General features: G+C 45.4%; 1 protein-coding gene across 1 annotated transcript in view; it reads right to left on the bottom strand.

Moving 5' to 3' along the window:
* Window positions 1-664: 664 nt before the first annotated feature.
* The window catches only part of LOC137421100 (neuronal acetylcholine receptor subunit alpha-7-like), a 96,323-nt gene continuing 71,613 nt past the window's right edge, over window positions 665-25,374 (bottom strand). The window contains exons 5-6 of the mRNA XM_068106818.2: window positions 10,286-10,395; window positions 665-1,648 (exon numbers count right to left, since the gene is read on the bottom strand). Coding sequence (XP_067962919.2) covers window positions 1,076-1,648; window positions 10,286-10,395 — 683 coding nt within the window. The 3' untranslated portion in view covers window positions 665-1,075. The remainder of the gene's footprint in view (window positions 1,649-10,285; window positions 10,396-25,374) is intronic.

The raw sequence follows: 25,374 nt of genomic DNA, 5'->3' as shown, positions 1-25,374 counted from the left end.
GGCTCCCCGAGAAGCCATCCACCCGATGAATTCAATCCCCCGGAAACAGAACATAGACTCCGTCGTCAGCTTGCGGGCTCTCACTCCACGAATGTAGGATTTTACATGAGTGGTGGAAGTCATAAACGCCAGATTTTATCAGAAGATCTTCTATGCCTGAGTCATCTTAAATTATATACCACGTGATGAGATTCCATTGTGTCCTGTGTTTGTGTCATTGTGTCATTGTGCATCATTGTGCATCATTGTGTCCTGTACTTCCTCCCTCTGAAAAAACAACTAAATCAGTGTGATTTGATGGTCTCTCCTCTTTCCATAGGTGGATGATAGTTTATAGTTAATGTCCTGGTTAGAAAAATAGAGCTAGATGAATGACCACACCACCCAACCATTTTCGAAAAAAAAGAAAAAGACAATAAGAACCAACCACCATTACAATATTGACTCATAGAAAAAAAGTTCTACCACAACCTGGAGTGACAATCGCCCTATAAATGTTCCAGAAGGGTTGCCCCAACAGAATATGACACCAAACCTCGCATGTGGGGTGTGGGTTGAGCAAACACCTATTTCTAAGGCCTTCACAGGAAATAGCTCCTAGATGAAAAGGTCCTCTGACACAAAACGAGAAGCCACACCCAGTGCATCACTCCTTTTTTTTTTTTTATGTCAACAGACCCCAGACATTTTAAAGATGCGCTTCCACGTGTTCACAGCGGTTAATGTGCATCGTTACCTGGTCTCGACAACTGCACGTATATACTCACAGCACTCCAATTAGCACGATACACAGGTAAAAATGTTGCACATTTATGGAATTTGTCGCCATCAATTATTGTCGGAGAAATAATTACATGTTATCCAATAATAAAAAATACATGTAAACGTGTGTTATGCAATGTCATTCAATCTCTCATTTACACACGTTATTCTTCTCACAGTGACAGAAATTCTTCCGCGAAGCCCGGATCGAGAGGGGGCACTGGGATTGTGAAACATCCTTTCCTACAGGAAAGAACATCACTGAGTAACTGAGCTGAGAGCAGCAGTATTTTTATGCCATTACCCTAAAACGTCATGTGAAGTCTTTAGACACAGCTTCAGAGAAATGCGGAGCCGACATGAGGATCGTGATGGTAGAGATGATGGTGAACAGCGAAAATGCAAGCATGCACAGGCGATCGATTACGGCACCGACAAACTTCCACTCAGAGGCCATCGCCTGTTCTTGGTCCTGCAGGCGAAATCGCTCGGCGATGTACCTCAGCTCAGCCAGAATCCGCAGCAGCTCATTCGTTATGCTCCTTCCGCCGGATCCGCAGCAGTAAGAGCCCTCCACGCCTGGTCCACGGTGTCCGCACGTTTCCTCCTGCTCGCTTATGCCTGAGAAACACGTCTCCTGTCCACACATGACCCCAGAGTCGCTCGTCCCTGCTCCGGGTGTGTCATTTGCCGCGGTATTCTGATAAAGCACGTAACCGTTATTGGAAAGTCCTTTTTGGTTTCCAGACACGAGCAGTGCGAGGTCTATGCTGCAGACGGTGCTCTGGTGCAGCACGCTGAGACGGCGGGACAGGCGGTGGCGAGCTTTGCCCGGCTGCTTCATCCGAAGGAACCAGGCGCACCAATCGAGCAGCACCAACCGCATCTGGACCACACAATTAAGAAATAAATCATTCGAACAGGGCAGGTGACTTGGCATATCGATAGGGGTCATTTTTACCTCCTGCTTATTGGTTGCTTTCTTTAAATACATCAATATCTTTGATCTGCCATCCAAGTTATCCTCAAGTCGACCTTTATAAAGAAATATCCAAGTTTCTAATACACCAAGAATCCAAGTTCTAAGATTCATGTCTCTAATAAGATGAAAAATTTCAGTCTCACTGTGTATGCCAATGTGTTTATGGTGGGGTCTTTTTTTACCCCCTGGTTGTCCTAAGTTGGTGCTGCTCGATTGGTTCTTCTACCGACTCCTCTCCGGCCTTGCTCCCCCAGCTCTCTCTGTGCTCTGTCCCCCCAATATTCCTTCAGGTCGCACAAGATCTGCCTGCAACCCTCTTATGGTTAAACTGCCAAAATCTAGGCTCTCTGCTCACCTTCACTCTTTCATTCCCCTTTTCTCCCGCCTCTGGAACAAACTCCCCCACTCCCTTCAATCCCACTCCTCCCTCCAGGTCTTTAAAACAGCTGTTCACCACCATCTCTTATCTTCCCCCATCCAAAACCTTGATCTTTTCCACCTCTGCTAATTCACCCCAGATACACTTTTTTTTTTTTTTGGGAAATTCCAACTTCTTTCCTGGAAGTCCTTGCAGTGTCCATATGTTTTATACCTCTCCCACCTCCCCCAAAGCCCTCCCCCTCCCACATTTCTCCCGTTGTCCCTGCTCTCAAATGTTGTGTTTGTCTCCTTCTGCCTCTCTCCCCATCTTGTCTGCCGCTCCCCTTATGTTTTGTGTTTTGTGTGTCGGTTTGACTTTTTGTGTGATTAATGTTAGCTCTTTCACGAGCCTCGATCGTGTATACAAAAAAAATAAAATAAAAATTGTACAAAGCTATCAGCCTTTTGGACCTGCCCTGCCAGATTATCTTCAAGTGGATATTGAATTTTTCTTTTTTAGAAGTGGGGCCCATTGTGGAATAGCAGAGGAAGATTGGTTGGAAGGAAAGTGAGATGGCAGTCTTATTAAACAGGTATTTTGCATGAACATTTACAAGTTCTAAGTGAGAATGGAGGATGTGAAGAAACAGCTGGAAAACTAGAAGAAGACTAGAACGGCATTCGGTACAGAGCATACCTCCACCAAGCTGAAAAGTTTATGTTTTGTATCCCACTGATAGGCCACATCTGGATTCAGACCTCAACCAAAATCGAATCGGCTTGTTCTTGTCACCGAACCAATTCATCTACCAAGTTTTGTCATAACTCATGCACAACTTTTTGAAATATCATGCGATATGTCTTTTTGACCCTAATGGTGAATATGGTGAAGAATCACTTAGAAATTAAATAATTCTTGTATCCGAATGCATATTCAGATCTTCAGCAAAATCTAAATGATTCGTCCTTGACACACACACACAACCTGTCCACCAAGCGTCTCCAAATCCGTGCACAACTTTTTTGCAGCCATCTTGAGATATTGCACTAAATATCGGTTATAGCCCTATCTCCCAATGGTGAAGAATCTTTTAATAACTCTCAGATACATATCTGTGTCTTCACCAAAATCTAATCATTTTATCCTTGTCACATACTCAACCTCACCACCAAATTAAGTCCGAATCCGTCACCAACTTTTTGAGACATCCTGTTTACAGACAGACCAAAAAAAACAACAGACAGGGGGTGAAAACATAACCTCCATCCACCTTCAGTGGCCTCGCTAATAAAGATAAAGGTTGACAAGCGTTACGCCTAGGTCCACCGTCGGGGAAGTTTTGGGGGGTTTTTGCGAGTTGACAAAGTGGAAGAGGCAAGGCAGCCATTTGGATTTTGACGTGGCGACCCAATTTTCAAAAGGGTTCTTCCTTGTGCCTAGATACACCCACACACCAGATTATAAGTTGGTACTTCGCTTATTTTTCAAGATATTTCGCTCACAAGGTTCAGACATATATATGGTGGCGGCCATCTTGGATTTTGACGTGGCGACCCAATTTTCAATAGCTTTCTTCCTTATGCCGAGATACACCCACACACCATATTAGAAGTTGGTACTTCGCTTATTTTTCAAGATATTCATCTCACAAGGTTCAGACATACATGGCGGCGGCCATCTTGGATTTTGACGTGGCGACCCAATTTTCAATACCGTTCTTCCTTGTGCCTAGATACACCCACACACCAGATTAGAAGTTGGTACTTCGCTTATTTTTCAAGATATTCAGCTCACAAGGTTCAGACACACATGGCATCAGACATACATGGCGGTGGCCATCTTGGATTTTGACGTGGGTTGCACCCACACACCAAATTCGAATGCGGTCCTTCGCTTACGCACGCACGCATGCACGCACACATGCACGCACGCATGGACGGACGGACGGACGGACACACGGACGGAGGGGAAAACCATAGTCCCCCTTTCGCTCCGCGGTGCGACGGGGGACAATAATATGCACCCAAGAGTTTTGAGGGAGGGGAGCAGATAAGAGAGATGTTGGCGGATATCTTTAATAGCTTACTGGGGTCAGGACAGGTACCGGAGGATGGAGAGTAGCAAATAGTTACACCACTGTTTGATAAAGAATCCAGAGAAGAATTGGGGAATGATAGACCTGTTAGTTTGACTTCAGTTGTAGGGACGAGAGAGACGTTTTGGGGGAACTATAGACGTTGGAGACAAAACAGACAGATAACCATTTGAAGAAATTCAAACTAATTCAAGAAAGTCAGCACGGATTTACGAAAGGGAGGTTGTGTTTAACAATTTATTGTTAAATAAATTTTATACGAGGTAGTTATTGACTGGGTAGAAGAGGGAAGAGCAGTGGATGTTGTATTTCTAAACTTTCCGAAGGCATTTGTATGAGGTACCACATCGAAGGCTGTTGGTCCCTTCACGAGGGACTAACGTGAGGCTGTGTGTAGTGTCTGCTGGAATAGCTAACTGGATTGGAAACTGGGTTAGTGACGGAAAGCAAAGAATGGCTGTGAATGGGAGGACCACTGACTGGGAGGATATAAGTAGTGTAGTACCTCAAGGATAAGTTCTAGACTCGCTATTATTCACACTTCACAATCTACATCAAATATTTAAAAATGGGGGTTATGAGCCGGCTTTACAAATTTGCAAATGACACTGAGCTTGGAGGTAAGGTACACAAAAGAGAGGGTGTGGTCAGATTCAGGGAATTCTAGAAACTTCCATAGGTTGGGCAAATGATTGGTAGATGTAGTTTAACATCAGGAAATGTCAGGTGCTGGAATTGGTTAAGAATGATGAAATAGGGAATACATAAAACAACGGCAGTCTTGGATAAAGTGATATAGAATGATCTGGGGAGGGGGAATAGATGCGGGGGTTAAACAGACAGCACAGTGTCAGGTAGCTATAGGCAAAGCTAACAGGGTTCCAAGTTGTATTCTTAGGGGGATCTATATAATGCTACGTTTGTGGGGGTAGGTAATGAAATACCTTAGTGAAGTGAGGATTGTGTAAATTAGCATGGACCATGTGACGCAAAGGAGAAGCCCTCCTCGATGTAACTAAGTAGGGATTCTGTACAGAATAAGATCGTATATGTGTCTCCATACGAGGGGTGGGGCTACACTAATTAGGTAGGGCTTAAGGAGAATCCACAGTGTGTAATAATTACCCCTGTGATTTTTCCCTTATGTTTTATTTCATCAAAAAGGCCGCCATTACAACAACAACTAGAACCGCACTCAGTAGAGAGCATACCTCCGCCTGGTTGGCCATATCACTCAATGGTGAAGAATCACTTAAAAAATTATAGTAGCCGGATCCGAATCTGGATCTTCACCAAAATCTAATCATTTCGTCCTTGTCAAATACACTCTCTGCCAAATTTCGTCCGAATCCGTCAACAACTTTTTGAGATATTTTGTTCACAAAGAGACAGACAGACAGACAAACGGACAGACAGACAGGGGTGAAAACATAACCTCCATCCACTTTTGGTGGCGGAGGTAATTACAACAATGGCCATCGCACTGTCGTGCTGACATTATAACCAGACATTACGATCGGGCAAGTAAACCCCACCCCACGACCGCCGACGTCATCCGAACATTCCCGAAGGACAGCTGGACTTCACCTCCAAGGACTCTAACAGAGAAACCATTCACCGAGCTTCCTGACTGGTTAAGGAGCCATGGGATTATGTAATGGGATGCCAGGATTGGTTGGGGAGTGACATTAGCGAGGGACAAAGGAGGATGCATCCCTCTCCCACGCTCTCGGCTGCGGCTGGCTCTTGTGCGCTTTTTGGAGAGAACATTTTGGAGCTTTGGGGTGCCTTTGCAACGTTTGAGGGGGTGTTGTTGATGGTCGGGCTCTTTGGAGGCGGAGGAGGTCGCGAGCAGACCAAAGGAGGCCATCCTGTCTGCTTTCCTCACGCCGGCGGCTGGCCACGGGCATGACTCCGCGCCATCTTGTGCATTTCCCGCGTGGTGGTTCGAGGCGACCCCATCAAGTTCTCGTTGAACGGGTGGTGGGATGGGGGGTTTGGGTGAATGGGTGGTGGGAAGGGGGGTTGGAGTGAGTAGCGATGGAAGGAGAGGTTGGGGTGAACAGGTGGTGGGATGGGGTTGGGTTTAACGGGTGGTGGTAGGGGAGGTTGGGTTGAACGGGTGGTGGGAGGGGAGGTTGGGTTGAACAAGTGATGGGAGGGGTGGTTGGGGTGAGGGGTGGTGGGAGGGGAGGTTGGGTTGAACGGGTGGTGGGAGGGGAGGTTGGGTTGAACAAGTGATGGGAGGGGTGGTTGGGGTGAGGGGTGGTGGGATGAGGGGTTTGGGAAATGCCAATGTCTCTGTCTTTTGATCAAAGCCGTCAGTGAAGCGACAGGTATTTTTACGAGTACTTTATAGAGGTACTCGGGTATTCTTGCTAGTACTTTATGGAGGTACTCGGGTATTTTTGCTAGTACTTTATAGAGATACTCGGGTATTTTTGCGAGTACTTTATAGAGGTACTCAGGTATTTTTTCTCGTACTTTATAGAGGTACTTGGGTATTTTTTCTAGCACTTTATGGAGGTACTCGGGTATTTTTTCTAGTACTTTAAAAAGGCACTCGGGTATTCTTGCTAGTACTTTATAGAGGTACACTACCGGTCAAAAGTTTTAGAACACCTCAATTTTTCCAGTTTTTATTGAAATTTATGCAGTTTAATGTCCAGTGAATAACCTAAAATGGTACAAAGAATGAATGAATGAATGATCGCTTTAAGGCCATTTTTCCCCGCTAGAGCGGGGGTTAGCCTTGCGGGCCCCATGACAATCATGGTTCCAGGTTTGTGGCAATGTTTTTACGGCCGGATGCCCTTCCTGACGCCAACCCTTGGTCACACTCTTACGATGCACAGAGATACGGTGTACCTATTCTAAATCGGGATACACACCGTGATCATTCATCCCAGCAAGCTGGTACTCAATTTGCCGACCTCGGAAGGATGACAGGCTGAGTCAACCCTCCTGGGGTTAAATCAGCAATCGACCAGGATTCAAACCCAGGATCCTAGGATCCCAAGCTGGCACCCTAACCGCTAAGCCAACACCAGGCTCTATGGTACAAAGGTGAGGAGTAAACTGCTCGAGGTTAAAAAAAAAAGTTTAGGTTAGCAAAAATGGGAAAATAATGTAAATTGCAGTTATATTGTAAAAAAAAAATAGGACTTCTTCAGGGAACAAGTAATGGGTTAACAACTTACAGCTGTTCTGCAGCAATGTAAGTAAACGAAGCTTTGAAAGTTGATGCAAACAATTCCTACAGATGTCCCAACCTCTGCCGATTACTTCATTACAAACCCCCTGTCTGTATAAAAGCAGTATTGGAACAGACTGTTATTACACCCTCTGAAGCATTATTTGGACAATATTGCACTGCAGGAAGTAGTATTTTGGAAACTGGAGGAAACTCTGACAGGAAGAGGTCTGGCAGACCCAAAGCCAGAACAGAATCAGAAGACAAGTTTCTGAGGGTCAACAGCTTGTGTGATAGGCAGCTCACAGGACAACAGCTTCAAGCACAGCTTAACACTGGTCGAAGTAAGCAAGCCTCAGTTTCAACTGTGAAGAGCAGACTTCGAGCCGCAGGTTTGACAGGTCGAGTGGCAGTAAGAAAGCCATTGATAAGATGGCAAAATAAGAAAAAGAGGCTTGCCTGGGCCATGAAGCACCACCAGTGGACGACTGAAGACTGGAAGAAGGTCTTATGGACCGATGAATCAAAATTTGAAATATTTGGTTCATCACGCAGGGTTTTTGTACATCGTCGAGTAGGCGAAAGGATGGTTCCTCAGTGTGTGACACCAACTGTCAAACATGGAGGAGGAAGCGTGATGGTCTGGGGCTCTTTTGCTGGATCCAGAGTCGGCGACTTTCACAGAGTGACTGGCACCCTGAACCAAAAGGGCTACCACAGCATTTTGCAGCGCCATGCAATACCCTCTGGTATATGCCTAGTTGGTCAGGGGTTCATCCTACAGCAAGATAATGACCCTAAACACACCTCCAGGCTATGTCAAAACTACCTTCGAGGAAAAGAACAAGACGGTAGGCTTCAAATCATGGAATGGCCAGCACAGTCTCCAGACCTAAACCCCATCGAGCTGGTTTGGGGTGAACTGGACAGAAGGGTGAAAGCAAAGCAACCTACAAGTGCAACACATTTGTGGGAACTTCTGCAACAGTGTTGGGAAGAACTTCCGAACAATATTTGATTTCCATTGCAGAAAGAATGCCACGAGTGTGTTCGGCGGTTATATCTGCAAAAAGTGGGTAAATTGCTGAGTCAAAAATTTAAATTTAATTTTGTTAAACAAAATGATTCTAGGATTTCTTTTTTATCTCCAATTGTTTATTTGTTCTATGCTTAATTTCAGAGTACATTGAGACATTAAACGGGGTAATTTTCAATAAAAACTGGAAAAACCGAGGTGTTCTAAAACTTTTGACGGGTAGTGTACTCGGGTATGTTTTCTAGTACTTTATAGAGGTACTCGGGTATTTTTTCTAGTACTTTATAAAGGTACTCGGGTATTTTTGCTGGTACTTTATAGAGGTACTCGGGTATTTTTGTGAGTACTTAAAAAAGGTACTCGTGTATTTTTGCTGGTACTTTATAGAGGTACTCGGGTATTTTGTGAGTACTTAAGAAAGGCACTCGTGTATTCTTGCTGTACTTTATAGAGGTACTCGTGTATTTTTGCTAGTACTTTATAGAGGCACTCAGGTATTTTTGCGAGTACTCTATGAAGGTAGTCGGGTATTTTTGCTAGTACTTTAAAAGGTACTCGGGTATTCTTGCTAGTGCTTTATAGAGGTAGTCGGGTATTTTTTCTAGTACTTTATGGAGGTACTCGGGTATTTTTTCGAGTACTTTATAGAAGTACTCGGGTATTTTTGCTAGTACTTTATAGAGGCACTCGGTATTTTTGCGATTACTTTATGAAGGTACTCGGGTATTTTTGCTAGTACTTTAAAAGGTACTCCGGTATTCTTGCTCATGCTTTATAGAGGTACTCGGGTATTTTTTCTAGTGCTTTATAGAGGTAGTCGGGTATTTTTGCTAGTACTTTATAGAGGCACTCATGTATTTTTGCTAGTGCTTTATAGAGGCACTCAGGTATTTTTGCTAGTACTTTATAGAGGCACTCAGGTATTTTTGCTAGTACTTTATAGAGGCACTCGGGTATTTTTGTGAGTACTTTATAGAGGTACTCGGGTATTTTTGCAAGTAATTTATAGAGGTACTCGGGTATTTTTTCTAGTGCTTTATAGAGGCACTCAGGTATTTTTGCTAGTACTTTATAGAGGCACTCGGGTATTTTTGCGAGTACTTTATAGAGGCACTCATGTATTTTTGCTAGTGCTTTATAGAGGCACTCAGGTATTTTTGCTAGTACTTTATAGAGGCACTCAGGTATTTTTGCTAGTACTTTATAGAGGCACTCGGGTATTTTTGTGAGTACTTTATAGAGGTACTCGGGTATTTTTGCAAGTAATTTATAGAGGTACTCGGGTATTTTTGCTTGTACGTTAAAAAGGTACTCAGAAGAAAAATGATAACGTGTAAATATTGTCGTCCACATTGGCAAAATGATGTGCACACAAACAGACACAAATGCAATAACCTCTCCTCTGTCAAGGGCAACAACGTGATTCATGTGGGGATTTCAAAAGACAAAGGCTGACCGAATGATGAAAGAAAGCCGCTTGGAGACCTATTATTAAAACCCATGTCTTGCACGAGCAGAAGTTCACCCTTTCAGGCCATTTGAGTAATAGCAACGCCTTGGATAACAACATTTCCACAAAGGCACCGTCAAAATGAGTGCAAGAACCGTTAAAGATTGCTCGCAGAATTAACGATTTCATGCCATTCCAAGTATATGTCGACTATGATTTCTAGTGGTATTTAGCCGTGAAAAAACATGTGACCTCAGGATTGTGAGCAGTTGCCTGAAAGGTGTAGAGCAGCTGGAAACGTGGCGGAACGAAAATGTGCAATATTAGATTATTCGCCGCATGGGTTTATCATTCCGGAATGATGGTCTCACTCCGTGATGTGCGTGTAGACAGATGCACAACGCACCCATTTGGGCATCTTCTTGCCGTCAGGATCACGGTGGTGGTACTGCAGCACGACGGTCGTCATGACCACGGAAAGTGCCACGATGATCATGGTGCTGGCAAAGTACTGCCCTGTAATGAAAAATCATACGTCTTAACATGTTATAACACATTTTAGGGACTGCGGAAAGGAAGAAGGATGGTGGAGTGAATGAAGATAGAATAACATGCCAAGTATATATGGGGACAAAAAACAAGATTCGAAGGAAATAAGAATATGGGGAAAGGGGGTGGGGGGCACGGAAAGTGTGGAACATGGTGGGGGATATGTAGGGGGCAAAATTCAGTTTTTTGAGCCCAGAATATGTAGATGTTCCCTTAACTGATATACAAGAACATTTAGAACATTTCATAAAAGGTACGTGTGTCGTATGTATACATATATATATATATACATATATATATATATATATATATATATATATATATATATATATATATATATTATATATCAAATGAATCCATTTTTAGTTCTCCAACCTTTACTGAGCAAACAAACAACTGCTCGACGTTTCGATCAGCAACACGGATAAACGTGCATCCACTGACCTTTCTCAAGAGTAAATCAAAACAACTCTATACCCTCCCTTATATAAGGGAAAAAGGGGGTGGGGACACCGAACCACCAATCAATGCCATTCTGGAACAACTCATGCCATTCAAATTTAAACCGTACATCAAAACCGTTGCACCACTGAAACCACACCATGGGATATCACATCAAAACAACCGTTAAATCACACGTTGAATCAAACAAAATGTAGCATAATTCAAATAAATCGATGAAAAATAAACAACATGATTGGTAATAATTTATATGCTTGGTGACGCAGTTCCTCTGGTACATTTCTGCATGAGAGGGCCAAAAGCTAGTGGTAAGTCCAACATTTATCAATTGCTGTGTCGCTCACAGAGGAGGTATATACAGCAATACTCCGGCCGACGTCATTAATTGGTTCCATAAGCCATGACGTAACTAGGTTTTTGACGTAAACCGGGCGTAATGTCATAAAAATGCCTTAAAATGAAGACAAACACTGTAAAACTAGAGTAAACAAGCATTCTGAGTATTGCGCTGCAATACATGTCCCCTACCAAAGTTCAAAGTGCCATAACTTTGTCAAAAATGATCGAATATGCAAATTTATGCACGGTTGATGCTGGTTTTCAAACTTAATCTGAGGTATGCTGAGACACGTGTGTCACGCCTCGCCTCGTTGATAAGCCCGTAAGGTCGCTCCGTGGAGCGGCCTGCACGTATTGCACTGTGTGAATTATATAAATATTACCAACTCACGGTCTGAGGTACTGGCGATTCAAGAGATATCCATTTTTTTCTAGCACATTGGAGAAGCCAATGCGAGGTTTCTTCTTCCTCAGCTTGTCACAACTCTGTCAAATGCGATCGAGTTAAAAAAGTCCGAATTTGACCAAATCTGTTTTATTCGTTTGATAATATACCTCAGCTATTGACAAATCTTCAATTAGAATTTTATTTGAGATTAAAATGACCATGACAGGTCGTGTCCAACGATGCTTTCAGTCTGTACATGTGATAAATAATTAAATCCGCACAGTTGATGCCTCTTCTTCTTCTCGCAATAACAACTTCTAGCTTCAAGACCGTACATCCAATCATCTTGAAATTTTGCACACTTGTTACTCTTCATGACTTCTACTATAGTTTGAAGTTTCACGTCGATCAATAAAGCGATTCAAGAGATATCCTTTTTTTTTTTTTATATTTTCGTTTCATTAACGATATCTGCCAAACCACGTGAGCTATCGCAAATTCCAAAAGGACATTTTAGTAGACTGACATGCGGAACAGATCTGGGAAGTTTTCCCTTGATTGGATCAAAAATGAGGGAGGGGCTCGGTTTTAAAAGTTCATGCTTAAAAACGTCATAACTCTGAAACCATGTGACGCATGACGTCATGCTCGCTGACTTTGTTGTTCGTCATGGGCATGCGATTCTGCCTGCAAAGTTTGGCCTCGATCTGTTCAGCCGTTGCAGAAAAACAATATGGCGCCCGAACCACGTCACCTGTGACGTCATAATTACCATTAAAATATTCTACAGACCGAGTCTCTCCTATGGTGAAAGTTTGATCTCAATCGGTCCTATTATTGCAGAGAAAATCTTTTTTAAAGGAAATTAAAACTTAAAATGGCACTGATTTAAGGATCATCAGAATTATCAGAATTCCCAAAGTTCAAAGTGCCATAACTTTGTCAAAAATGATCGAAACGTCGTGAAGTTCGAACTTGATCTGTAACCTATCATGAGGAAACGATGTGCCAAGTTTGAAATCATTAGCATTAAGCGTTTAGAAAAAAAGTCCGGAAAACTGTTCTTTGCGTGACGGACTGACAGACTGACAGACAGACGGACTGACGGACGGAGGGACTGCGTGCAAACGTATAGTCCCCTCCGGTGTACACCGGTAGGGGACTAATAATGGGAGGAGGCTGCGGCTTCGCCCTGAATCGTTGCCGCTCCCCGTCGGGAGTCCCTCCGTTGTTTTCTATCGGTGGGGTCTTCTCCTCGAACGGGGTGACCGGCACGGACGTGTCGACCGTGAGCGGGCTTGTGTGCCGAGTGGCTCCGCGACCCGCTTCACCACGGCATGCTTTACCCAACGTGTCCGAGCAGTTTTACTGGTGGTCGTGTCGTGTCATCTGTGACGAACGAACAAGCTCAGGGTTCCGTGAACCCGGCTGCGCCGGGGATCGACGCTCGCCTCCTAGTCGTAGGCGTGCCCCGTCTTTCCTCGAGCGGCCGAAGTTGCGTGCTTCTTTTTTTTTTTGGACGATGCGATATACACAGAAACGACGACGTACAGGCAGGCATTTGTAAATCCATGCATATGTGCACATGCACACGTCGATCGGTTCGTCGACGCCGGATGCCGGCGAGGTGCCCGACGAGGCACCCCGGCTCGAGGCATGACACGGTCGTTCGTTTCACATGGGCCATGGGACATGGGCCATGGGGCCTGACCTCGTCGCGGACATTGCACACTCTGCACGGTGACGTGACGTGACATCTGCTATGGACGGTCGTCCGAGCCGGCATCGTCGTCATGTTTCACCGTTGCCATGTTGCGTTGGTTGTTTTACACAGTAAAGGAACCTTTACACAGTAAAGGAATAATCACAAAAATAACAGTGAAAGGCAAAGCGAAAGACAAAGCAAGCACGCGACCGCAGCACAGGACAAAATGCATATGGCGTCGCCTTTGTTTTGAATGAGAACCAGCAGCTACGCGTACATATAGCGTATGAAATTACAGCATACGCGTATGAAATTTACTCCAGAAGAGTGGCGTAAAGTCGGATTTGATGTAGGTCGAAATGGTGTAAAACGGGGTATTGAGAACCCTGCACTTGTAAATTGTTGTAAATATACCCTTTGTATATAATTCTCTTTGTAAATACCTCCATTTCATTGTTAAGATCAAAGGTCGTCCCCTAGTTAGTCCATGAACAACACGTAGCGAACCATAAGCCCTCTTCGTAGTTATTTCATTATTATGTGTTTCAGGTAAGGCTGTGTTTCCAATAGTTTGACTCTACGTTGCATTAATCAAATAAGATAGGCCCCATTCCGTCCATTTGCTCTCCCTCTCCAAATTGTGGTACGTCGTTGCCAGCAGCCAGAACTCCATTATGCACGAGGCCAAGGAAGGGAAAAGGGGGGCGGAGGGCGAGGAAGAGGCGTGGCCCTGTCATCAACCCGCCAGGGGCATGGTTGGTAAGCCCTAACCACCAACCAGGACCGCGGTGAGCGAACCGGTAGGCGTGCCATCGGAGCCCGCGGCTTGATACGGCCTCAAGTAATAAAAGCAACTGCGAGGGACTGCTTACGCAGATGAGTGAGGGAGCACGAAGAGCAGATGAGAGAGAAGAGATTCGGCGGGAACAGATACGAGAGAGCAGATACGGCAGAGCAAAACGAGGACAAAGAGAGGAGTGATCCAGCCAAACCAAGAGAGAGAGACGTGAGGGGGTGCTCGCATTGCGGCAATAGGCCGAGACCCTCTAGGCCCGATTGCCGGTTGGTGAGACGCGAAGCTATTTGCCGGGTTTCGCCTCGAGCCCGGAGCGTGAACCGGGAGCGTGGACCTCAACGCCTGAACCATCTGCCCCGGACCTTCCTCCCGAACCATCTGCCTGGACTGTTCTCCTCCTGCCATCTTTACCATTGCCATTTCTCCCATTCGTGTAAGTGTGTTCGTTCTGTCTGTATTGTCTTGGGGATAAGTTAAGCCTGTATAGTTAGGAATTGCCCTGTGTCCTGCTTCTTTTTCTTCTGTATATTCTCGCCCCTTTCGTTTTCCTCTTGTAGATAGAAATAAACATGTGTTCCTTCTTTACCTTTGGTTTCTTTCTCATTCGATCGTTTTTCGTCCCTTCTTTCATTTGAATATACATGGCACGATTTGGTCAACCGCTTTATAATCGGGTTTAGTCTGCTGATAACGGCTCGAACCGCGGATTGCTAAACCGCTCGGCAAATACCATCTTGTCCGTGGTTCGAGCGGTACTTGTTTCCCTGTTTTGCGGAGGGATTGATAAAAGTATTCGGGATAACCCCTGGACCAATAACCCTGATCAATCCAACCCCGCAAAAGAGCGCTACAAGTACCAGGACCGGTCGGACGGCCAGCTTAACAGGACAAGGGGATGCTAACGGGAGTGCCATCCCCCGGATCCGTAACAATTGGTGTCGGGGAGTGGGATTGAAGCCCGAACCAAATTTTTAATCCATCTGAAAAAGATTTGGTCGAAATTACGTGCGGCCAAAATTTTGTTTAACATTTTAATTTCAAAATCGTGCCATGGATGGTCAAGGCGGTCGGATGCCGGTGGGGGAGATAGAAGAGGGGATAGAATCGACCCAGGACCCCAGGGAGGAAATGGGAGAGAGAGAGGAGGAAAGCAATGAGGATGCAGTAGAGGGGGTTGCCGGCGCACAAGATGGCGGCGCCTCGCACGTGGTTGCGGCAGCCGAGCCCGCGATGCCAGAATACATGCGAGTCTTTATGATTCAAATGATGGCAAAGTTGGACACCCAAAGTGATAAGTCCACTCGGGAATTGAAGGAAGGATTGGGTAAATTGGAATATAGAATGGAAAACCAAATTGGGGGCCTAGGAAGCCAAATGGAGGGGTTAGACAATAAATGTGAGGGATTAAACAGTAAATTGGGAGGAGTAGGAAACAAGTTAGGAAGCAAATTGGAGGGATTCGGAAGCAGATTAGGGGACAAATTGGGGGGCAGAATTGGCCAAGCCAAATAAATTAATGAGGGGTTGGCGAGGGGGCAAGCCACGTATGAGGAGAGGAATTGGAGAGGGAGGTTAACCGCAGGTTGGGCGAGGAGGTCGCGGGGGTACGCGACGAGGGAACGCGGACTGAGAGGCACGGATCAAGCGAGCAGGAGCAAGGCGCAGGTAACTGGACGGGAGTAGAAATCGTGACCCCGGGGTATGGGGAAGCCGGCGACCACCGAGGTAGGAGTGAAAATTTTATTCGGACCAGCGGTCGTCAAGGGAAAGAAAAAAATAATTCAAATGACCGAACCAAGAGTGGAAATTGGGATTGAAGAGACGGCAGAGATAGGAATGGAATCGGAGGAGATGGATAATGTGCAAAGTCTGAATTCACATCCTGATGCTGTACTTGCTAATCCTTATAAAGATTTGCAGGTGCGCGTGGAGAGGAGGATCCCAAAGGTGAGTAAGGTGGTATATGGTGCTAAGAGGTTTTGCGGGAGGATGTTTGGCGCAAAAAGAATGTTCGCGCGCTTGGGATCCCAGCGTACCGCAGGCGTTTGTGGGAGGTCCGTGGTGCGCTGTGTGAGAGAAAATGGCACGCTTGCGAGGAAAAAGTGTGCGTCGGAGAGTGAGTGTGTGACAGAGTATGGGAGTGATACCGGGTGCGAGAGCGAATGCACGTCGGAGGGTATGTGCGAAACCGAGTGTACAGAGTGTGACACGGAGAGTGAGTTGGTGGTGGCGCGGGTGCGGGAGGGCACATCGGAGCGCGTGATGGGGAGTGTTACAGAGGATGTAACCGGAGAGTGTGCGGAAGAGTTGGCGCGAGAGTGTGCGGTGAGCGTTATGAGTAGACCTGAGTATGGAGCGAAAGAGAATGCACGAGCAAGTGCAATAACAAAGTGTATGGGGACACCTAGATGTGTGAGGAGGAAAAGGAACGATTGGTGTGAACATGTATGGGGAGCGTCGATGTTAAACGGGATAGCGGTTAGAACGACGTTTAGCCGACGCGAGCTCTCGGTCCGTGCCGGGCTGTGGGTATTGTGGGAGCTGGTGGAGATCGGTGCAGCGTCGCTTCTCTTGGGAGCGTCGTGCACGATCCGGGCCAGGCCCCGCCCCGCACAGTCGAGTCCGGGCTTTGCCGGGCAAGGCGACCGGCCCGGTAGGAGGGATCGGAACGGCGCCCCCCTGTGGTGGCGGCGTACCACCCGGGCAGGGTTGGCCCACCGCGCATGGGACCGAAAGGCGTTGCGTAGGGATGGTGCTTTAAATCTTGGCCCAACCAAACCTCCTCCCCTGAACCGAATGCCGGATGGACCCAACCTGCAGGAGACCAAACCACCTGTATGCATTGCGCGGATTTGCGAAGCCGAGCTTTGCAAATGTCATGACGTACCGAGAGGCTCAAGTTTAATGAACGGCGATAGTGATAGTTTAATTGTTTGGAATTGGTAGGAAATTGATGATTGGCAGTAATGATTGGCAAATTTGATGGGTAAAAATGATTGGCAGTAAAGATTGGCAAATTTTGCTTGGCAGGAATTGGATGGGCAAAATTGATAGTGGGAGATGCCCAATGTAGAGGGATGGTAAATCCACCATCCTTCACATCCACCCGGGCACATGAGCTATAGATTATGGGGTTTGGCAGTGTAAGCTCGCCGAGGGCGGGTTAGGATAATGGATTAGGGATCTAGAGAAATGACAATAGGTAACTGTAGGGTTAAGTAGCGACATTGTACAAGTAGTGGGGACGTAGAATAGATTAGTGGATGATAAGGACGTGGTATGTGCAATAGTGTAAGGGATGACTGGGGATGCACTAAGTTAGAAGGGCACCAGGTAGTTTAGATGATGCAGTTGTGTTTGTGGTGAGAGTGATGAAAGGAGGAATTGGTATGAAAGTGCACGGTAGTGCTGGTTATGGAATGAGGAATTGCTCGTCAGAGATGTGTGTGTGTGTAGAGAGCGTATTGAGCAGAGTATTGTGAAAGGGTGTGATTGTGCATTGTATGGAGTGAATGGTCCCGGAGGAAGGAGGGTGCAGGGAGCAACAGGTGTGACGGAACAGGTGTGCAAGTGAACAGGTGTATGGAGAATGGTTGAATGGAATAACTGGTCTGGAGTAAATGGAGTATGGAATGGATGGTGTGGAGTGAGTATGGTGGAAAATGTGGAGTGGAGGTGCTTGGTGCGAAGGTGTGAATGGGGGGAAAGGTGGACCCCCTTCACGAATACCCGGGGAGGGTAGTTTAAGAGTTAGATATTGGGTGTAGGTAAATTGTGGTGGATATTGGCATCTGTGGTGCGTGTAGTAGAATGGTGGTTGAATGGGTGCATTAGTGAAGTGGAAATGGCTGGGCGTGTGGCCTGTTAGTAAGTGTAATTGAATGGGTACTCCGCCACTGTGAGGATGTCGGCCAGGTGAGGATGTCGGCTAGGTGAGGCCGCAGATGGGCTCTGGGAGTCGGTAGAGTTGTTCGGTGGGGCCCGAGGATCCGGAGGACGGACCCGGGTAGCCCAGTGCCAGAGAGGGCACCGAGTGGGGAGAGCGCCAGAGGGGCTTCCCCAGGTAGATAGGTTGGGGTGAGGAGCAGGTAAGCTCGGAGGCAACTGCAGTGGTGGAGGTGTGCAGGTGAGCGGACCTGCTGGGAGCGCCACACGACCCAGTCCTGAAATTGTGCAAAGGCACAGGGAGTTGAATCGGGGGAGTGAGACCCCAAATTGATGAGCACCACAGTTTGGTCAATGGGAGTTTGGTTTTTAGAACCGCATCGAGTAAAGTGGCCAATGGTTTTGCAGGGAAAGACCCCAGGTAGAGTAAAAGTGTTAAAGTCATTTAGAGGATAGTTAGGATTGAATTCTCCTCGCACCATCTACATCCACTCACCTGAGGTGATGACATAACTCCACACCGTGGTTGTTTTTTTTTTTTGTGCAAACGTTTTGGAATGGTAAGACGCATCATGACGTGGGGGTGACATTGTGCTGGTTGTTCCATCTCTTCCTCCTTATGAAGAATTGATGAGAGATTGGTTGATGGCAAATTTGAGAAATTGGGATTGGTAACGAATTTGGAATTAGGGGAGATATGGGGAAGACAGGACGTAGAGACGAATTGTAAATTGGTGTAAATATGGGGTAAGGGGCAAGGGTAGATTATGTGACAGGGGGCGTGACGTACGATAGGGACGAGCTTTCTCCGCTCGCTCTCCATGCGCACCTCACCTCTGCATTGCCTTGTGTTGATGTGTACCCTTACGCCCTTGCACCCTGCTGACTTTGCTTTGTCCTCTTTCCCCACCTATGGACCGTGCTCTCTGGGCACTGAAGGGAAAGCATGCGGGAGCCGCATCTGTGTGCCCGAGCCGCCGCTGCACAGCCTGCCCAGATCGGTACACCACCTTATGGACCGCACGACTTGCGGCCTAGCACCACCTTATTGACCACACGTTTGTGGCTAAGCACCACACTTATATGGACTCCACGTGTTGGGGCCTGGCCCCTCTGCTGGGACCGGCCATGATGGCCAGGGAAGAGTTGGCTTGCGGACCACGGTGAGGTGGCCCATTTTGCCCTACAGGTGGACCACCCATAGTTGGCCCCTTTGGGCCCCAAATAAAAATGGATGCGTTTTGTGCCTTTTTATTATGTGCAAATAGGCAGCAAGCCACAATAGTCAACATCAAGAGAACAACAAGGAACATCGGCCAGCAGAGGGAGCAGAAATAAGAAGAACCGGACAACCATTTGTTTGCTTTTATTTGAAACGTGTGTGCAATGTGCACTGGAAGGTGCTTTGATGGTGCTCGTCATTGGTGCTTTGGTGCTTTTTGGTGTTTTTGGTGCTTGCATGCTCGGGGATGCATTGCAATATCAATTCTGCATCCCCGGGCATGTGAGGGTGGTGTATCGGTGCAGTGCAGTGCATGCTTTTCCTCCCTCCCACAGAATTCTTTTTGCTTCCCAAAAATGACAGGTCCTGGGTTTGCCATGTAAATACAAATAGTGTCTTGTAAATAATGCTCCCCACCGTAAATGTGTAGCTTGAAAATAATTCCGCAATTCGGTTATCCTGTGGGTGTGAATCTGTTAGGTAGGATGCAACGTAGCAGGGGGACAAACTTAATTGTGTTTAAAACTGTCGCACTCAGGGTATGGTTAATAGTAGAGGGTAAATACATCTGAGTGTCACATTAAGTTAAAGTTTTCTCGGCCCGGGACGTGCCTGGAGGAATGAGGGTGCTGTGTTGGGGTTTTGAGAACCCTGCACTTGTAAATTGTTGTAAATATACCCTTTGTAAATAATTCTCTTTGTAAATACCTCCATTTCATTGTTAAGATCAAAGGTCGTCCCCTAGTTAGTCCATGAACAACACATAGCGAACCATAAGCCCTCTTCATAGTTATTTCATGATTATGTGTTTCAGGTAAGGCTGTGTTTCCAATAGTTTGACTCTACGTTGCATTAATCAAATAAGATAGGCTCCATTCCGTCCATTTGCTCTCCCTCTCCAAATTGTGGTACGTCGTTGCCAGCAGCCATAACTCCATTACGCACGAGGCCAAGGACGGGAAAAAGGGGGCGGATTGCGAGGAAGAGGCGTGGCCCTGTCATCAACCCGCCAGGGGCGTGGTCGGTAAGCCCTAACCACCAACCAGGACCGCGGTGAGCGAACCGGTAGGCGTGCCATCGGAGCCCGCGGCTTGATACGGCCTCGAGTAATAAAAGCAACTGCGAGGGACTGCTTACGCAGATGAGTGAGGGAGCATGAAGAGCAGATGAGAGAGAAGAGATTCGGCGGGAACAGATACGAGAGAGCAGATACGGCAGAGCAAAATGAGGACAAAGAGAGGAGTGATCCAGCAGAACCGAGAGAGAGAGACGTGAGGGGGTGCTCGCATTGCGGCAATAGGCCGAGACCCTCCAGGCCCTATTGCCGGCCGGTGAGACGTGAAGTTGTTTGCCGGGTTTCGCCTCGAGCCCGGAGCGTGAACCGCGAGCGTGGACCTCAACGCCTGAACCATCTGCCCCGGACCTTCCTCCCGAACCATCTGCCTGGACTCTTCTCCTCCTGCCATCTTTACCATTGCCATTTCTCCCATTCGTGTAAGTGTGTTCGTTCTGTCTGTATTGTCCTGGGGATAAGTTAAGCCTGTATCGTTAAGAATTGCCCTGTGTCCTGCTTCTTCTTCTTCTGTATATTCTCACCCCTTTCATTTTCCTCTTGTAGATATAAATAAACCTGTGTTCCTTCTTTACCTTTGGTTTCTTTCTCATTCGATCGTTTTTCGTCCCTTCTTTCATTTGAATATAAGTGGCACGATTTTGTCAACCGCTTTATAATCGGGTTTAGTCTGCTGATAACGGCTCGAACCGCGGATTGCTAAACCGCTCGGCAAATACCATCTTGTCCGTGGTTTGAGCGGTACTTGTCTCCCTGTTTTGCGGAAGGGATTGAAAAAGGTATTCGGGATAACCCCTGGACCAATAACCCTGATCAATCCCACCCCGCAAAAGAGCGTTACAAGTACCAGGACCGGTCGGACGGCCAGCTTAACAGGACAAGTGGCTTAACCCCCCCCCCCCCTTGCTAACGGGATTGCCGTCCCCCGGATCCGTAACAATATATATATACAGACTTGGCATTTAATATGGAATATATATTTTTTCCTGACTTGGGTTTACTTTCTGAACTCAGTATATCAATCTGGTGAGTTTCTTTTACCCTTCGGTGATGTCTTTGTTGAAAGAACCATGTCACTGATTGTCTTTCGCAGCAAGAAGTCAATAACAGGATTATATCACAGGTGGAGTGACAAAATGTAAGGACAGGTGCATTTGACGATTGGCTTCACAATCGGGTATATAAGGGTTGTTGCGTTCTGTATTTGTGGAAAACAACTGCTGCACATCTACAAAAGTTATTGCCGCTTCCTCTGGAGATGGTCTGTCAACTTGACAATGCTGTTTGTCATGGAGTGGTGGCTTTACGAAATTCTGGCATGAAACAGCGTGCTATTGCTCGGCAGTATGGCATCACTCACGGTCAGGTGTCAAAGATCCTGAAACGAAATGCTCAGAGGGGTGTCCCTACTCCAATACCGAGGCCAGGACATCCACGCAGAACCACAAGGAGAGATGATCTCCAGCTGCACCGGGTAGTCTGCAATGGCCGTACCAAGTCAGCTAATCGGCTTAGGGCTGAGTGGCAGCAACTGACAAATGTGCCTGTATCCAGAAGGCTAGTCAACCAACGACTGGTTCAAGCAGCCCATCGTGCCAGGCGTCCCCTGAGAAAGCCATGCCTGACCAGACAACACAGCCAGCGCCGATTGCAGTGGGCCAGAGAGCACCGTCAATGGCAGCCAGGACACTGGAATCACGTGACCTTCAGTGTCGAGTCTCGATTTCTGGTCCATCGTCAAGATGGGCGCGTCCGAGTGCGCAGACAAGTGCATGAAGCCCACAACGAAGATTGTATAGTGCCAAAAGTCCAAGCTGGAGGTGGTGGGGTAATGGTTTGGGCTGCTTTTCATGCAGGGGGCAAAACTGACCTGGTTGTTCTGACTGGAAACCTGAACCAGTTCAAGTGCAGGGTCATTCTGGAAGAAACATTGCTTCCATTTGCTCGTGCAGCCTTTCGAGGAAACTTTGTCTTCCAAGATGACAATGCACGGCCTCATCGTGCTCGCATGATCCAACACTTTCTTGCTGACCGTGGTGTAGAGCATATGGAGTGGCCTGCCATGTCCCCGGATATGAATCCGATAGAGAACTTGTGGGCAGAATTAACGCGTCAAATCGACAACTTGGACCAGCAGCCTGCCTCTGTGCGTGACTTGCAGCAGACTATTGTCACTGCATGGCAAGCGATTCCTATCCAAACCTTGGCAAATCTCGTGAACAGCATGCCTCGACGTGTACGTGCTCTCCTGAATGCTCGTGGGGGTTACATGAAGTACTGAACTGTAATTTTACTGTCCGTAATCCCAGTCATAATATAGCTTTTGTTTTTGTTGAAATTTTTTTGGCTAATGTGCAAAATAAAGAGATACTTCTGGAAAACGTACCGAAGTTTAACACAGTACAGTCCATGAATTGAGTTCGATATCAGTTTACATCACTTTCAAGGATCAATTTATTTGCTTCGAAATGTCAAATGTGGTTTTTGTTTCTTTTAAAGGTCACATCAACAAAATCTAGAATAATTTCAACATAATTCCAATGAACTTTTGGTTCCAAGTCATCTTGAAAAGTAAGTTCACCCCCACAAAAAAAATATTCCATATTAAATGCCAAGTCTGTATATATATATCGAAAAAAGGTGTTTGTTACGACAGAACTTTAATATACAAGAAAACAAACACAACATAATGACAATAACACCAAAGCTTTTTGTGCTGTACTCTTCAAAGTGATTCATAGCAAAGAGACCGGAAGAAATGAGAACTAGTGCATTTATAAGCATGTCTAAGTAACCGCGACACTGATTGGTTCTTCAGTAATGACATCATTGGTGTTCTGAACGCCCATTGGTTGACTCAGTCACCACTGTCCCTGGCTCTGATTGGCTGGAGCGGAGTTGTCAGCGATGACGCACCATTTGTATCATTACCTTGGACAGCGGTCGGGGAAATACCATTAATCTTTCCGTGTTGAAAGGGAATTAGAGAAAATGTACAAATTCCTTTTGACGACACAATATGGGGTCCATGGAATGGATGGAGGTTGCTTCTAACATACGTAGATGTAACGTACTCCGACCTCGGCTCAATATCTTGCACATATCTGCATTGTACTGGTCTGCACTATCGGAGTTGGCATCCAAGTGCCATGCAATGGCAGAAGAAGAAGAAGAAGAAGAAGAAGAGGAAGAAGAAGAAGAAGAAGAAAAAGAAATGGTGGACGATCCTTGAGACATCCTTGCATGCTCGTACCGGTTGAGTCCTCACTCCCAAGGTCAAATTTATTTCATCTTCTGATAGCCATTTGACCTTCTTCATATATATATATATATATATATATATATATATATCTATATATATATATATATATATATATATATATATATATATATAATTTCAGTCGACAAAGACCTCACCTTGATGCGAGTTCACCGTCCACCAGTGTTTTTCAGTTTTGTGTACAGTATATACATCGTTATCATTGAAAATTGACGATTAATGTGATCTTGACTTATTGACCTCAAAAACAATAGGCTTCCAGCTTGCCACTACCTCTACCAGGTGGTGAGGATTTGTGAAGATCGGAGTAAAAATGGGACCTGTAGGCGATTGACATACAAAAAAGCAGACAGACAAACAGAACAAGAAAGACGTTGTGCAGAGCATGATACATGCAATATTCACCCCCCCCCCCCCACACTCAAAAAAAGAAAAGGTTGCCATAGATACATCAAATTGTCCATTTCATTAAGATTAAAATTGACAATATTAATCAAAGCTCATATCAATTGGATTGAAACTTTATTATTTTTCAGATGAAATTTTATGATTTTAAAAGTTTGACCTTGAGTTGACCTTTGACCTTTTGACCTCTACAAATAGTTGGTGTCCCAATTCAGTGAAGCACTATGCAAATGCTGTTAAATTTTCAAGTCAATCAGATGAAAGTTAATGATTTGTTTCAGATGAAAAGTGATGATTTTACAAGTTTTACTGAGCTGACCTTTGACCCCATGACCCCAAAAATAGTTGGTTTCCCAATTCAGTGATGCACTATGCAAATGCTGTTAAATTTTCAAGTCAATTGGATGAAAATTAACGATTTGTTTCAGATGAAAAGTGATGATTTTACAAGTTTGACTGAGTTGACCTTTGACCTCATGACCCCAGAAATAGTTGGTTTCCCAATTCAGTGATGCACTATGCAAATGCTGTTGAATTTTCAAGTCAATTGGATGAAAATTAACGATTTGTTTCAGATGAAAAGTGATGATTTTACAAGTTTGACTGAGTTGACCTTTGACCTCATGACCCCAAAAATAGTTGGTTTCCAAATTCAATGAAGCACTATGCAATTGCTGTTAAATTTTCAAGTCAATTGGATGAAAATTAACGATTTGTTTCTGATGAAAAGTGATGATTTTACAAGTTTGACTGAGTTGACCTTTGACCTCATGACCCCAAAAATCGTTGGTTTCCCAATTCAGTGAAGCACTATGCAAATGCTGTTAAATTTTCAAGTCAATCAGATGAAAATTAATGATTTGTTTCTGATGAAAAGTGATGATTTTACACGTTTTACTGAGTTGACCTTTGACCCCATGACCCCAAAAATAGTTGGTTTCCCAATTCAGTGATGCACTATGCAAATGCTGTTAAATTTTCAAGTCAATTGGATGAAAATTAACGATTTGTTTCAGATGAAAAGTGATGATTTTACAAGTTTGACTGAGTTGACCTTTGACCTCATGACCCCCAAAATAGTTGGTTTCCAAATTCAATGAAGCACTTTGCAATTGCGGTTAAATTTTCAAAGTCAATTGGATGAAAATTAACGATTTGTTTCTGATGAAAAGTGATGATTTTACAAATTTGACTGAGTTGACCTTTGACCTCATGACCCCAAAAATAGTTGGTTTCCCAATTCAGTGATGCACTATGCAAATGCTGTTAAATTTTCAAGTCAATTGGATGAAAATTAACAATTTGTTTCAGATGAAAATTGATGATTTTACAAGTTTGACCGAGTTGACCTTTGACCTCAAGACCCCAAAAATAGTTGGTTTCCCAATTCAG

This window comes from Myxine glutinosa, chromosome 2 (assembly GCF_964187855.1).
Source record: "Myxine glutinosa chromosome 2, kmMyxGlut1.1, whole genome shotgun sequence".
In the NCBI taxonomy this organism is placed as follows: Eukaryota; Metazoa; Chordata; class Myxini; order Myxiniformes; family Myxinidae; genus Myxine; species Myxine glutinosa.
This window is presented reverse-complemented; position numbering and strand designations above follow the sequence as displayed.